This window comes from Bactrocera latifrons, unplaced genomic scaffold, assembly GCF_001853355.1.
Source record: "Bactrocera latifrons isolate USDA-ARS-PBARC rearing strain unplaced genomic scaffold, ASM185335v1 scaffold_65, whole genome shotgun sequence".
In the NCBI taxonomy this organism is placed as follows: Eukaryota; Metazoa; Arthropoda; class Insecta; order Diptera; family Tephritidae; genus Bactrocera; species Bactrocera latifrons.
In genome coordinates this window covers 244,614-260,241 of record NW_017537323.1, presented here as the reverse complement: position 1 = coordinate 260,241, position 15,628 = coordinate 244,614, and the positions used below count along the sequence as shown (strand labels likewise).

Genomic DNA, 15,628 nt, shown 5'->3' with positions numbered 1-15,628 from the left:
GAAAACCTATAAAGTGTCATAACTAAGCCATAAATAAAGATATTAAAGTGAAATTTGGCACAAAGGATCGCATTAGGGAGTGCCATATTTGGATGTAATTTTTTTGGAAAAGTGGGTGTGGCCCCGCCTCCTACTAAGTTTTTGTACATATCTCGGAAACTACTATAGCTATGTCAACCAAACTCTACAGAGTTGTTTCATTCAGGCATTTCCATATACAGTTCAAAAACAGAAGAAATCGGATAATAACCACACCCATCTCCCATACAAAGGTTATGTTGAAAATAACTAAAAGTGCGTTAACCGACTAACAAAAAACGTCAGAAACACTAAATTTTACGGARGAAATGGCAGAAGGAAGCTGTACGTAGGCTTTTTAAAAAAAATTAAAATGGCCGTGGCGTCGCCCACTTATGGACCAAAAACCATATCTCAGGAACTCTTCGACCGATTTCAATGAAATTCGGTACATAATATTTTCTTAACACCCTGATGACATGAACGAAATATTAAATCGGTTCACAACCACGCCTTCTTCCAATATAACGCTATTTTGAATTCCATCTGATGCCTTCTCTGTATAATATATCCATTAGAAGCCAATGATGATAGCGGAATAAATCTTTACACAAATACGGTATTTAATGCGAGAGTATAAAATGTTCGGTGACACCCGAACTTAGCCCTTCCTTACTTGTTGTTGATTGTGTTTGGTGTAATTGACATTGAACTAAATTTTTACTGATTTCTTTCGCTACTTTTGTGGCATCTTAATTTTTCTGGAAAAAAAAATGTAGATACTGAATTTGTATGCAATTTTCGAAGTTTTCTTTCTGCCAAAAAAAATCACTTTTTGTTGGAAATTGCAGGTCAAATGTCAGTTTTATAATACATTTGCATAAAYCCACAGAGTCATTAGTCACATTGTTGTCCCAAACCCGTTATGTGCTGATATTTTTGAAATGTAAACATGCAGATTAGTTTAGTWGTGTATAATATGTATTTGATACATTTAAATTTTTCAATTTATTAAATATTTAACATAAACTTATGTATTTATCTTTATCGTRTATAATTTAAATGTATTTGTATTCGTTTAAGTATTTTTGCACATATTTTGTTTAAYAAGTTTGTTTTTAATAGCTCTCATTGCTTTGCCCTCTTCACACTACCAATTCCGTCTTCTTTTTCATGTACATGCTTTGTATATGTSGGTGTGTAAGCGTGACTTTTGTCTGGCTTATTTAATATTTAACTTAAAATTACTAAMATAATAACAAACATTAAACAATTAATGTCTTTGGGCGTGTGAACAAAAGTGATAATAATAATATTAAATGACAAACAACAGACAAATGAATGAACGACGAAAGAGTTGCTGCATGTRTGTGTGAATGTTTGTAATGGTAGTATAGTTGTAGTAGTTACAGTAGCGTTTGCTGCTAGTCTAGCCACCTCASCGACAGTTCTTCCAACGCTAGCATGCCACATCATCTATCCACACCAAACAAATTTAGACAAATTCATAGCCAATGCCAAATTGAAAACCATTCACTGGTTTGTCGCTCGCATATTTTCGTACCGGTATGCAATAATTCATTTCAATCCGTGCACGTTCGGCTAATTTAAATGCTAGGCCAATACCAAAAGCGCTGCGCATGTTTTCTAAAAAAGTGAAGAAATAAACACATAAAATACTTGCATATAGACATATTAACATTTTATTGGCAGATATATTCATATGGTCGTATTTGGTAAATATATATGGGTGAAAAATTAATAAATTAGAAAATAATGCTAAAAGATCCTTTAAAAACGCGGTAGAAATGTTTTCACTGTTTTTTAGTAAAATATATCGGGAAGTTTTCAATGCTTCAGATAACGTATAACCAAAGAAAAATTGCAAAAAAAAAAAAGGTTTTGTATCTTACCTGCTGAAAATGAGTTGAAGCCTCCGCAATTGTAGAATAAATGTGTACGGAAATTATTAGCCAAACCCTTGAATACGCGATTGAACGGCAAGGGGCCCCACAAGTGAAGACCAGTGCACCAATGAGTCTGGAAGAAATAGAAAAAGTTTTACAAATACTGAAGCATAAATTGCAACTAAAGAAAATCTCACCTGCGCACCGATGGATGTGCCCTCCACCACTGGACCAGCACCACCGTACTTGAAYCCTCTAAGCGTCAGTGGACCACCACAGTAGAATAGACTACTGATTGGTAGTACTGTTGTGTTTTTAGTCTCCTTAATCACACCAATGCGACCACAAACTTGTGCCACAAGTCCGGCAATCAATGGCACACTTATTTCACCATGCGTAGTGCTGCTCATGTAGGCAACATTGCCACCCAAACCACAATATTCGTTGACCGATTTGAACATTAGGCCTTGTGTGGGAAATACGGGATTATCACGCTGATCATAAATTACAGAATAACGCACCAGTGACGCTAATTTAGGGCCACAATGTTCTCGTATRGCAAATGGAACTTGTTTCGCTAGCAAAGACGTTTCACGTATAGACGCCTCATACTGTATGGAGTGGGTGAGCTGATGAAAAAATCAAAGACACAAATTAGTGACTGAAGTATTTTAAGTAGTTGCATACTTGCCTCAAAGGGATAGAGCGTATTTACAGAGAAATCTGTCATGAAGCCCAAATTGGCATTTTGAAACGAGCTAATATCCATGCGATCCACATGCCGGAAGAGTGAAAGGGAGACTCTGTGTGGCAATAAAAAAAATTTTCTTAGCGGTTTAGTACAATTTATCGATTATTTTTAAACGCACTCTGGTCGATTCTCCACGAAGCGCGTATGAAAGAATGATTTCCAGAAACGCAGTTGTAATTCATTGGCGCGTGTTGTCGCATAGGAGCCTTGCAGCGAAACACTTTCACCGCGTCCAAACAAATTCGGTATRCTCAATTCGGTGCGCAGTGAACCTTCGTTTTGGCCCACTTCCGTRCCCACTGAGCCAACTAGACGCGACAATTCTTGACCTTTCAGCGTAATCTCATAGCCATTGGGTGAGGCGTTCTCGCCTTTGCTCACGTCAACGCGCACCTGTACATCTTTGAAAATGCCCAATTCATGGAGATAGGACTTGGCGCTGTAAATAATTTTTGAAATCATTATTAATGAAAAAAAATGAAAAGCTTCATAATATGAWAAATAATTACTTCATTGACTCAATCATGAGGTCTTGAAAATTGCGCGCTTTAAACAGTCCTTCGGCTGCCTTCATAACGTAGTCATTGTGTGTGCGCAGCAAACCGCTGACATTTACACGTTCCACATGAGCCTGACGTGCGTGACAGTATCAATTAGGTTTACACAATGTTGGCATATTTCATAACGTAATTACTCACTGGTATTTTGGATAAATCCACCTTTGCCTGCTCTTTCACAGTACGCGTGGGTCTCGGCATTTTGCTGCTGATTTATTTACACTTAAAAGCTGTTTGATTGTTGTAGTTGTAATAAATGCGACGACTGCAAAAACATATATTTCTTAAAAATATGGAATGTTAAATGCAGTGACTCCAAAAAAAAATTATTAAAAATATGGTACATATAAATTAAATTTAGAATTTAATAATTTTTTCAATTTTTGATTATTTATTAATTAATTTAATAATTTGAAGCAATCGTTATACATTCCATAAAAGTAGACATAATAATTAAAAATAAAATTGAACTCTAAATGTTTGAAGTAATATTAATAAAAATTTTAGTTATATGGCAGCTCTTTAAGTCGTGGGAAAGGTTGATTAAATTCGGAAAATTTAATAAATAAGTAGTTGTCAGATATTTTCACATCTWTACATGTATTAAAAGAACACAACATCTATATTCTTAAAATTTACTTGAAATTCTAACAATTTTCCTTTTTAATTGCAGATCGAATTGGAGAATCTCAATAGCGCAACAGATGAAATTAATAAGCTCGAAATTGAATTAGAGGTAAATAGAAAGGAATGTCGAATTTTGTAGACACAATGTCCATAGTCTACTGGAGAAAATAATACATTTTCTTTCATATTATTTCAGGAAGCTAATTCCACATTCCGTATACTCTTAAATGAATCTACAAGACGACTAAAAGTATCTTCAAAAAAGTTGGGCAGCTGCATTGAAAAGGCACGGCCCTACTATGAGGCATTGGAAAAAGCGCGTGTGGCGCAAATTGAGTGCCAGAAGGCGGCGGTGAAATTTCAACGCGCCAATGGTTAGTTAAACGATGATAGTTGATAAATTAAAACAAGAGCAGAGCAAAAAGAAAAAATAAAAATAAAAGCGCAAGAAATTTATATTTTTTAKTTTTTGCATATYTGGTTACAAATATTAAAGACAATAATAATATAAATCTCTTTTACTCAAAAATAAATGCAGTAACAATAACTACAAATAACTAAAAAAATTTCACAGAAATTCACGCTGCTGCTAAGGAAACCGTGGCTTTAGCCGAAGAGCGTTTTATGTCCAATTCACACGAGTGGCAATTCGACAATGCCTGGCAGGAAATGTTGAATCATGCCACACAAAAGGTAATGGATGCGGAAAAGCAAAAGGCGGAGTGCCATGAGGAACATCAACAACGCGCTATAGTCTTCAGCACAGCCGAACAAACGGTAAGCAAACCATATCCTTAAATTGTGTACACAATTAAACAAATAATTACAAAATTAACTCTACTACTCTCAGGTTCAACAACTTGAAGAACGTTTCCGTCGTAGCATAAATAAATCACGCCCGTATTTCGAAGAGAAACAAATTTGCAATGATCAGCTGCTAACACAAAAGGAACGCATACACGAACTACAGCAGCAGGTACAAACAGCAAAGAACACCTACGCCACAGCGCTACGGAATCTTGAACGCATCAGCGAAGACATACACCGTCAGCGTGGTGATTTTCAACAAATGGGCGCACCACCACCAGGTCCACGTGAACCGGGCGTCGGCGCCGAACTAAATTCGCCTACAACGACCACGCTGCCACCGTTGCCCGACTTCCAGTTGGAGTTGGAGAAGTGTGATTATCCTTCAATTGCCGGCAGCCAAATATCGCTGAGTGGCAATTCGCATCGTTCCAGCGATTTGGCGAGTGTCAGCACTCAACCTGCCTCCATGAGCCACAGTGTTGGTGGCGATGAATCCGAAACCGAAGAGTGTGAAGCCGACTATGCGGACAGTGCTGAATTGAATGGCGTTGTAGATGAACGTGATCTCGAAGAACTACGCCAGAAGGTGAAAATACTCGCAGTACGCCCGATCGAGGGTGGCGATGGTGAACAACAGCGCAATGATATGTGGGAACATGAATTAACCGCCACCGTGAATAAATTAGATCAATTAATGCTAATGAATGAATGTGCGTTGAAGCAGCAGAAACAGCTTAAAATGAAACAACAGCAGCAGCAGCAACAAAAACAACCTGAACGTCAAGTGACTGGCGCCGGTGTACGTCCCGTTTCTTTGGGCGCGGAGGCACCAGCACAAATGTACGATGTTGTACACGCCAAACCGGCAGCAGTGATTGAAGAAATCGACGACGATGACGTTGATGTAGTTGTGGTGACGGGCAACGCAGGACCGCTCGTACAAATCACACACGCCAAGCCGGCAGAATTGCAAGTCGATGCTGGGGTGGTCAGTTATCCAGCTACGCCCGAACACACTGTACAGCCCTTAAAGAAATTACAGCAGAAATTGGGTCCCTTGCCAACGGTGAATGTTTCGATGCGTGAATTGCCATTGTTAGCACGTCTYTCCAACGAAATACTCGACCGTACAACTAGCAACAATAGAGTACGTCAGTTGCGGCGACGTTCGCTAGACTAGAGGGCTGCGACCAGCCAGTCGCGCTGGCTTTTGGGTAATTTTAAGCGAACATTAGTTAGCAGTAAGCGGGGAGCGTAATACGTATTACATGAGTATTGCTTAAAGTATACACATAACTACTAATTACCTATGCATCGGTTATTTTTTAAGTTCACATCTAATAACTATATATTTGTGAATGTAATTATTTTTGTGCAAAAGAAAAACAAAAATTAGTAGTTAAAATTGTTTACCATGTAAAAGTACTATATAATTATGGCAAAATCAAATGTAATATTTATTTGAAATAATTGTAAAAATAATTCGATATTATTGTAATAATTAATTGTTTATGTAGGATAAATCATTAAAAATAAAATCAAAGTGCAAATCTCCAATTATCAATGAATTAATAGAAATAAATATCTAGAATCGCTATATCATAGAATACTACTTTCAATTTTAAAAGAGCGAATTTTAAATTAATGTGAATATTCCACTTAGGGTAAGCATGCAAGTACACGTTTTCAAAAAAGTTTTGCTAAGAAGCAACTGAATTGAACAAAATCGTGAAGGACAGCTTACTGTCTACAGATTCCGAATTAATATTATATAACTGAAAATTAAAATAAGTAAAAGGAAGTAAATAAAAGCAAAATTTAAGAAAAAAAATAAAATTTTTGTGTTCTAAGAAGGTTTATTGTTCAGTATAGCGAAAAGCACAATTAAAAAATAATATTTTTTTAAGGTTGTAATAAAATCGGCGAAACTGATGCAGACATTTTTTTAAGCCAATAGACAACAACTTATTTCTGAAATTCTATTGTTGTTGTTATTGAGGTGGTAGAAAACATTCTTGACGTGATTTTGAGTCAAGTWGACAAGCTCTGCCGAGTTGACAGTCCTTGGCCGGATAAAAATCCGGGTCCGTTCCGGTTTTCATAGACCCGACTGTCGTGGGAACGGGGGTAAAATTCTCCTCCGTTTCGGTTACTCAGACCGGCTGTTGTGAGAAAGGATTTCTGAAATTCATTAATAAAAATTCCGACACTACTGCAARTTGTTTTGAGAAGTATTTAATTTTCAGCTACAAAATTATAATAGAAAAATTCTTTGTTAAAAAGCCTCCACTAATTGTAAAAACCGTGATTCAAGTAAAAAAAATCACCTATCTCCCTTTGATCCGATCCTGTCGAAACAACTGTTTCTAGCGCTTGCCGTTAATTGACTTCGATGTCAACCAACCCGATCCTTATTTATTATAAAGTAAAATGAAATAAAAAACCCTCAAACAAAGAAACCCTCTCATAAAATATGTATATATACATATGCCTTTCAAATAACGAAATCGAATCTGCATACTTTAAGATTGCTTTTATTAAAGACATATGTACATATATTTATTTGAGTAAAACGCTACTTGAAATAAATAATATGTCAAATGACATATTATGATATAATAGTAGTATCACCAGGTATTTCATAAATGAGGTATTGCAATTGCTATCACATCTTTTTCACATATAAGCCATTTTCTAAAACAAWGTTTATATTAAAAATACAAATATTTTTTGTTTCATAAGTCATATTCCAAAATTATGTGTAAGTATGTAAGAATGGGCGACATTCAAATTTTAAATGYTGCTAGTCTGATGACATCATACTTTTTTCTAGCGACCTTATTAATAAATTGATTMTGATTGATAAGATACTAGGAGCTTTACTATGATTTGATTATCAAATCAATACTTGTGTCAATAATACGGTGCTTAGCTTTCTAATTTTGTTGGAATAAGTCATCAGGTGGTTGCCCTAAACGCGGATGGTACAAATGGGGAAATCTGTGTCTTTTAATCAAATACTTAAGCATAGCAACCTGTGTTTTAGTAATATTAACGGTAATGCATAAATATAATAATTTATGCTCAAACAAAACATTTATTTAATAATTTCTTACTTATATAACATTAATTTTGCGTTGGATTTACCTAAAAAGTTGAGCACCTCAGCTGTTTGTCACACACCTCCAACACTTTGTTTATACAACGCACTTTATATTCTTCACCTTTATTCTTTAAATTATGCACTTATTTTTTCATTAACGCTTTTTGGCACAATTTGTAAAAATCCACATTACAACCGAAGGAATGCAAAACACACGCAACAAATAAAATTCGACAACTATCAAACGATAATAGCTGTCAGATGAAAACAGACAGCTGACACACAGGAACACCCAAATGTATAGGAATTTTGCCAAATTTTGGTCAGTTGCATTGTTGTTTATTCGAAAAACAGTATGAGTATATATTTGTAGTAGAGTAAGTGTAAAAATCAAAATTATCATATGACATCATTTTGCTAGCAATTATTTTTATAAAAAAAACTTAATTGTTCTTGTCACAAAACTTAAAAAAAGTGGCACCCCCACTAGCGCAAAGATTGAAAAATAAACAAAACCTCCCACCACCCTTTCTAAACAGCTGTTCTAGTTCTATAAGGTCAACCTAAAACACATTATCRTAGACGTACGTAACAATTGCATTTCATAGAAATGGCACTTTCACATGCCCGCAAAGAGGAGATTCCTAAAGATGCTGTAATTATTAGTGAGGAGCAAGCACTAGCTTATCAGTGGAGTGTTATTTCGGGATGGGAAAATCGCTGGGATGTGTGGAGCTTACGTTATGGACCAGGCATACTAGGAGCTATGGCAGCTGCTACAGGCATTTACGTTAACAATCACTATCGCCGGAAATTAAAACTAGGCAATTATGGCAAGGCATCTACATACCTGCCAATTGTAGTCATACCTGCCATGTTTTCAGTGTTGTCACACAAATTTATGGTACAAAGATATGTAATATTGGGTCAAAATAACGATTGTCCACTTTGCTTGCAATTACGTGCAGGTACCTTACAAGGTGGTGTTGGCGTTTGCTACCCAACTTTATTGGCACCTTTYGCAGCTTTCATGTTTGCCACACGTCATTACACATATCGCTTGCCATCCGTAACGAAGGAGCCACTTGAACTCTTTAAACTATGGCARGGCATGACGCGACCTATATTGCCGRTACTAGGAGCGGTGTTAGCTGGACAAGCAGTTGTGGCTATGTATATGACCTACAAGGAACAGATGCAAAATTGGCGCTTACATTTAAAAATGCAGCATTTAGAGCAGTTAGCGGAGGAAAAGCAGCAGGAGAAAAAAGCATTGGAGGCAGCAAAGAATTTTTAACTGCTTTAGCTTTGTTAAATTTATTTAAATCTTTTACATCTATATTTAATGCTGAATGTTAAGAAAATAGAAAATATGCTTTTAAACGAACAGTTATGCTGCTTATTGTGTGATTTTTCCAGACTGGTGAGTAGCCACTAATTTGTTTTATGTAAAAATAATTAGCTACATTGCGATGCACAAAATTCTATATATTTATTTGTTAAATCGTTAGTACAAATGCATACTTCGATTTAATAATGGCTTAGTGATATATCTTAACACCCTCAATATGTTTTAACACATAAATAAATTAGGGTGAACAATTTGACAATTAAAAATTAATTTTCTRCTTAATACCTTAATTCATGAAATTTTTGTAAAATTTAATGCATTTTCAACAAACTGAACTAACAAAATGTGGCTTAGTTAAATAGTAATTGGATGTTCAGATCATCGATTTATTTTTCACAAAAAGTAAAGCAATAATTTTATCCTTACAGAAATTAAAGTCTCGGSATTTTTTTKTTTTWAATTTTGTCATAGTCTCATGAATTAGTTAGGAATTTTAAAATATTTTAGTACAATATTAATTAGCAAGTTAAATAAACTTAAATAAAGTCGTATTTCAAACTCACATTTTGAACTGAATAATTCTAATTAAGAACTCAAACATACAGAGTTGCATACCAACTATTTCAAACCCATATTTTAGGAATGTACTTTTTTGAATATTTTGTTGGTAATTTGAAATGTTAGTTTCAACATTTTAATAATAATAAATTATTAATTTTGTAATATTAGCATAACTATTGATTATTTTTTAATATATAACATATGTATGTAGAGCACATATTGTTGCTAGTTACTGCAAGGTGTAAAGGAATGATGGTTATATATTTGTAAATCTGGTTTTTATTACGACTTTTAATTTTCAATATAATAATATTCAGTTAATTATTATATGTGCATATGTTTACGAAGGAGGTATGTATATATAATTAATATACTAAATATGTATATATATATGTAGATAAATGTATAACTATAAATACCTGAAACACACATTTATTACTATCAGCGTCAATAACAGTATTTTCATAAATTTTTTATCGAATAAATATTGCAATCACCAAAGGTAAACTCTGCTGTGGTTGAAAAAGAAATCAACTGATTTTTCTAACCACCATTTATAACTTCCTTCAAATATACAGTATGTAGAATTTTAAGTTAACTACAAATATACATATATTACATTTACAATGTCTACGATATACAATTTTTAATGAATAAATAAAAAAAATGTAACGGTGTACAATATAAATAACAATTAACTAGTGTAACATTGGCTAATAATACAACACATCAATAAACTCCTTTTTTTTAGTAAGTAAGTTAAAGTAAATATTTACGCTTACATTATACATACTACGCAAGTGCTTAATGAACTGCATTGTTATATGTACGATTTAATTACTAATGAATATAGGGTGCCGCTAAATCACTGCACAATTTGCCAACATTGTAAATAATATAAATCGCATACATTGCATCATTTGTCACACTCAATCGAAGGTCAGTGGTATTGAGGTAAATGGAAGTACGGGACATGTAGGCTCCAACTGCAATGCAGTCGCCATACAATCAGCAGAGGCAGTGTAATCTCCCAGTGTCTCCATAACTTTGCCCAAACTGAACCTAGTAGAATAAAAAAAGTTTTGAAAATTATAGTTAAAAATATTTAAGAAAATTAGATTTTATACCATATTTTTGGGCAGTTGGGATCTAAGCGCGCTGCATCCTTCAGCATCTTCTCCGCCAGGCGTGGTTCGCCAAGCACGTGATGTGTTTCGCCGAGCGCGCGTAATGCCTCTGTGTGATTTGGATTGGCCGAAACGGCGTTAAGGAAACACTGTTTCGCATCGTTCCATTGCTCTAGATATAAGTAAATTTGACCGCGCTGCAAACAAAATGGGCGTTGTTATTAGTATTTCTTATATAAATATATAAACACATTTCGAAGATTTCATAGTTAAAAAATTCTGCAAAAAAGTTTATAATTGAAAATTGTACAAAGTCTACTCTGTGACACTTTGTTTTTGTCAATAGTAAACAAGATGTGTAAATAAATCAAAATAATTTCAGGTTAAGTTAAAATTGCATCTTACCATAAACATGATTTGATGTGAGAGCGGATATATTTGCGATGCCTCTTGTATGCAATTCAATGCCTCATGCGGCTGTTCGATGTTCAAATACGMATCGGCGAGCAGCAGCCAAATCTGTGGAATCGGGAAGATGTGTAATTTTAATATTTATTGAAGTGTATGAGCAATTAATAATCAATAACCCACCTTAATCTGTATCATCCATGGCCGCTGCGGTCCCGGACGTGGTGTAAAAGAACTCAGTGAGCTGGCTGCTTCACTTAAAGCTTGTTCAACACGCGAAACTGCCGCCAAAGAAGCAGCATACACAGAATCTGTTGGAAAGTGGAGCATTTTTTGTTATATTTTTTTTTTGTTTGTATTTCAAATACAAACAAAATTAAAAAGAGAAACGCAACTCGAACTTGAAAGAGCTTAGTGAATGGCAAGTAAAGGCTTGAATAGCCAAACAGTAATTTTTTTTTTTAAATAGCAGTAATAGGTTAGTAAAGTGTACGTGAGTGAGCAAATTTGTTAATTTTTTTCAGAATATAACAAAATTATTTTAAAGCAACTGGAACAGAAATCTGTGTGGTGTCTTTTTTAGCAAGCATAGCCGAGTGTTTTTTTTTTGTATAAAAAACTGTTAAGTAACTAGTTACACTTACAATTTCAAATAAGTTGTTGCGCAAAAGTGGCCAACAGTAAAAATTATTAGATAGTTTTTGGTAACACATATTGAAGTATAGTAAACAAAAATTAGTAAAAATTATCAACTAAGTTTTATACAAAATAATTTTATGAATTGTGATGCTTTATTTAAATGCGAGAGAAATGATTCATAGTATATTAGTGATACTATAATTTTTTTTCGATACATTTTTTATTTTTATTTTCTGATATTTAAAATTTAATTAACTTATCTTTAACTGATTTTTCATGCGAATAATAATTTTGAAATATGTCTAAAAAATTTACTCATAAAGTAATTTAGACACAATTTTAAAGAAAATTTATGAGTATCCCTGTGGCTATTGTCTAATATGTCATTTAATCCCAAATGTGGTAAATAATTAAAGCGCAACACCTATGCTGTTCACAACTTACTTGAGTCCTTATCTGACATTTGCGACGACACTGCTGTTGGATTCATGTGCACCACAATACTTCTGGTATCAGAATGCTTCTCCTCCTCCACACTCACTTGTCCCTCGTACAATTCACGCCAAATGGCCAGCATCTTTTGCACCGATACCAGCGATAATTCGGCGTCTTGTAAATGCAATTGCAGGTGGGCTTTTACATGCAGTAAATTCAAGTTATCTGGAAACTCGTCCAGCGCATCTTCCACAACAGCYAGCGCTTCACGTGGCCGACGCGATGCGGTCAACAATAAAGCGAATAAATGCAAACTGGGTGCATGTTCAGTGCGCAATGCTAATGCAAAGCGTACATGTGTTAGTGCCTCCGCGATATTACCAAGTAATGCATACTGCAATGATAGRTAGTATTCGCATAGATGATCGTTGTCATCGTTTTGTACAGCCTTCTCAAGTGACTCCAATGCCAACTTATTGTAGGAATCACGCTCTGATTTAAGCGTTGTCAGTATGGCCAATTGCTGGTAACCAATACCGACGAAAAGTTGACTCCGCGTTGGACGTATGCCTGAAATAAAATTAATGTTGTATTTAAATTTGATTTTTAGTTTTTAAGTATTAGCCAACATGCACCTTTGGTTTCGCGCTTTAGCGCCTGATGCGCAAAGTCCAGCCCCTCTTTGATCAATGCTAAAGATTCGTAGCACAAACGCGCTGCCATCAAACAGGGTAATGGATCACTTGGCGTCAATTTGATGGATTCTTGTAGTACACGTAATGCATGGGCATGCTTCCCGGCGGCCATTAGACTTATACCATATTGCCGCCATACATGCTGTTCGCCAAAGGAGAATTTTAGTGCCTTTTCAAAGGACTCCTGCAACATATTCACCAAACCCCAACGCACGGTTGCAAGTGTAAGCAGATCGTAGACTGCCGAAGCATTACCCATAGCATGTTGACGCGCCACACGAAATTCAGGACTCTGTGAGAGCACCGTGTCACGCACCGCTAATGCTTCTGATATGAGTAGTAGTAATAGTGTTTCCTCGTGATGGTTACGTGGTGTAAACTGATTACGTGCTGCATATTTACGCGGTTTCCACAAACGTTTCGTTGTGGTCGAACGAAGTGCCTGTCCAGTGGGCTTTTTCGTGAAGGGTGCTGTATAAATTGTGCCCGAGACACCGCGAAGCAGCACCTCAGCCAATTGTCGCGCTAATGTTAAGCGCAAGGACTGCGTCGTCCTCGTTTCAATGGCATTCAGCATGGTGCGGTAGCGTTCGATTGCCTCTTGCAATTTGCCCGCCTTGATAAGTACAATTGGCGCGCGTTGCAATGCTGTTTCGAGTATGGCTCCCATGTGTCGTTTTAGTTCTAATGGATTGGCAGGTATAGTGGTGCTTATAGTTAAGCTACTACCTCCTAGTGAGGATTGCAGTCCACCCATATTACTAGTGGAATTTATTGCTAGCATCGATCCGGAATTGGCTGCGCTATTGGTCGCAGATGAATATGACGCAATATCCTGTTCCTGAAGATATAGTAGACCTAAGTCTGTGGCACGCTCGAAGCAAGTAATCTGATGGAAGAAATTAGATAGTGATTAATGCAACACTTTTAATTTTTGAAGCAATAATAATTGAACAATTTTTTTTTACAAAATTTCACATATCTACCATTTCGGCTTCCTTTTCGGCCTTTTTGAATTTTGACGTAGGTTTACTGGTTTGGTTTTCCAAGCACAACCCTTTAATAGCATATGATTCAGCTAATATTTTCAGGCTACGTCTGTAATAATTTTATACATATAAACATTATTGCAATAAATATTATTTTATGTTATTAACTTACAGCGTCAATTCTTTTTCAGCTAAGGTATTTAGCTCCGCTTTAACAAAGTTTTCTAAACTCTTCTCATATTCGCCACAAGCGTAGCAGAGCTTTGCCAACAGCAAATATGCATCCAAAGCTATGCCTGCTTTCTGGCCACTTTCCCCCGTTACTAGATGTAAACAGCGGCGTGCGTCCTGCAGTCCATTTTTGGCTTTGGCAAAATTACTTTCGATGGGAGCATTTTCTTCGAGGTAGTTTTCAAGTTTTGCCTCACCAATTAGGAAATTCGCAAGGCATTCTAAAGTAAATTAATTACATTAATTTAAAATTTTTTGCTAAATTTTTATTTTATTTGAAAAAAAAAACAAAATAAGCACAATTTAATATGAAAATGACACAATAATATGAATCACTTTTTCACAATAAAAGTCCACTTTTGTTTTCTATTTTATAATTACTTTCGGCATTAATTTGCGCTATGCCCCCACACAATATTGCCCCCCTTTCTTACGCGGATAACAGTAACCACATATGATTGCTGATGCTATTTTTTATTGTTTGTAAACCGTGTTTTGTTGCTGTTGTGTTTGATGACATAATAACTTTGTCATTAACACTATTTCCCTACTTTGGGTATGTGATTTACTCACATTCATATCAGCATTGTTTTTGTTAGCGTATTTGCACATAGAACTATTATAGTGAATATAATTAGCTTAATTCAATTAAACAGTTTACTGATACATTTACTTCACACTTACCATTATTTGGCGAACCTGTTTTGAGCTCCTCCGTCAGCTCGATAACTCGTTGCCATTTCCCTTCACTTCGGCAACTCTCAATAAGTGCCTCAACTTTTGTTGTGTTACGCATTCTGCCGGCCATTATTTTGTATTGAAAAACAAAATTTGTTTTTTTTTTTTTTAAGAAACACTAAAGTTACTACACTAGAGTGCACATCTACGTATGGTGATAATGATTTTAGTGACTGTGAATTGAAAATTTAGCGACACCTTAGATTGTTGGACTTCGCTTCCTCCTTGAACTGAGGTCTTCTTCTTCACCGTCGTTGTTGTCGATTCTAAGTTACTTATTTTCTTTCGGCTTAAACACTCTGTTCCTTATACACACGACGTGTTTAGGGTATATTATAAATTATTGTTTTAATTTTAATTGACATCACATTGTTGGCAATTAGTAATTTTAACTTTTATAAATCTAATTTTCCTTTCTTACTGCTGCTGTTTCACGACTGCTATCAGTGCTGTCATCTGTGATTTTATTGACTTGATTTTTTTTAAAGGGAGCAATGTGTGACGTAAATAATACAAGGTGAGTCTGATTTTTAATTTTCTTTTCAATTTCCGAATTTCATACGACTTGAGTATTCTCATAAATTTTCCTATCAGTAAAATAACTAAAGAACAAATTTATTGATGTTTTATTTGTCACATATTATAATATAATGATAAATTATAGTATTTTGATTCTATTTA

General features: G+C 35.2%; 4 protein-coding genes across 5 annotated transcripts in view; 2 read left to right on the top strand and 2 right to left on the bottom strand.

Annotated features, from left to right (window-relative positions):
* The window catches only part of LOC108975453 (SH3 domain-binding protein 5 homolog), a 40,479-nt gene extending 33,985 nt beyond the window's left edge, over positions 1–6,494 (top strand). The window contains exons 2-5 of the mRNA XM_018943939.1: positions 3,907–3,969; positions 4,057–4,234; positions 4,435–4,637; positions 4,711–6,494. Of these exons, the coding sequence (XP_018799484.1) occupies positions 3,907–3,969; positions 4,057–4,234; positions 4,435–4,637; positions 4,711–5,850 (1,584 nt within the window). The 3' untranslated portion in view covers positions 5,851–6,494. The remainder of the gene's footprint in view (positions 1–3,906; positions 3,970–4,056; positions 4,235–4,434; positions 4,638–4,710) is intronic.
* LOC108975455 (SAM50-like protein CG7639) lies at positions 978–8,002 on the bottom strand. Of its 2 annotated transcripts, none has more exons than XM_018943941.1 (8): positions 7,818–8,002; positions 3,375–3,516; positions 3,186–3,307; positions 2,795–3,115; positions 2,617–2,728; positions 2,123–2,554; positions 1,932–2,058; positions 978–1,665 (listed from the first exon to the last, which is right to left on the bottom strand). In XM_018943941.1, the coding sequence occupies exons 2-8, from the start codon at positions 3,432–3,434 to the stop codon at positions 1,514–1,516; spliced, it is 1,326 nt and encodes a 441-aa protein (XP_018799486.1). In that variant the 5' UTR covers positions 3,435–3,516; positions 7,818–8,002; the 3' UTR covers positions 978–1,513. The 2 variants fall into 2 exon arrangements, with proteins under 2 accessions (XP_018799486.1, XP_018799485.1); XM_018943940.1 differs by having other exon boundaries at positions 3,375–3,498.
* A 313-nt stretch (positions 8,003–8,315) lies between these two features.
* On the top strand, positions 8,316–9,160 carry LOC108975458. The gene has a single exon (XM_018943953.1). The coding sequence runs from the start codon at positions 8,384–8,386 to the stop codon at positions 9,068–9,070; it is 687 nt and encodes a 228-aa protein (XP_018799498.1). The 5' UTR covers positions 8,316–8,383; the 3' UTR covers positions 9,071–9,160.
* A 76-nt stretch (positions 9,161–9,236) lies between these two features.
* On the bottom strand, positions 9,237–15,402 carry LOC108975457 (tetratricopeptide repeat protein 7B). The gene is made up of 9 exons (XM_018943952.1): positions 14,894–15,402; positions 14,151–14,430; positions 13,976–14,087; positions 12,930–13,878; positions 12,304–12,864; positions 11,404–11,531; positions 11,218–11,331; positions 10,813–11,009; positions 9,237–10,747 (listed from the first exon to the last, which is right to left on the bottom strand). Exons 1-9 carry the CDS (start codon positions 15,015–15,017, stop codon positions 10,615–10,617), a joined length of 2,598 nt encoding a protein of 865 aa, XP_018799497.1. The 5' UTR covers positions 15,018–15,402; the 3' UTR covers positions 9,237–10,614.
* Between the last annotated feature and the right edge of the window lie 226 nt (positions 15,403–15,628).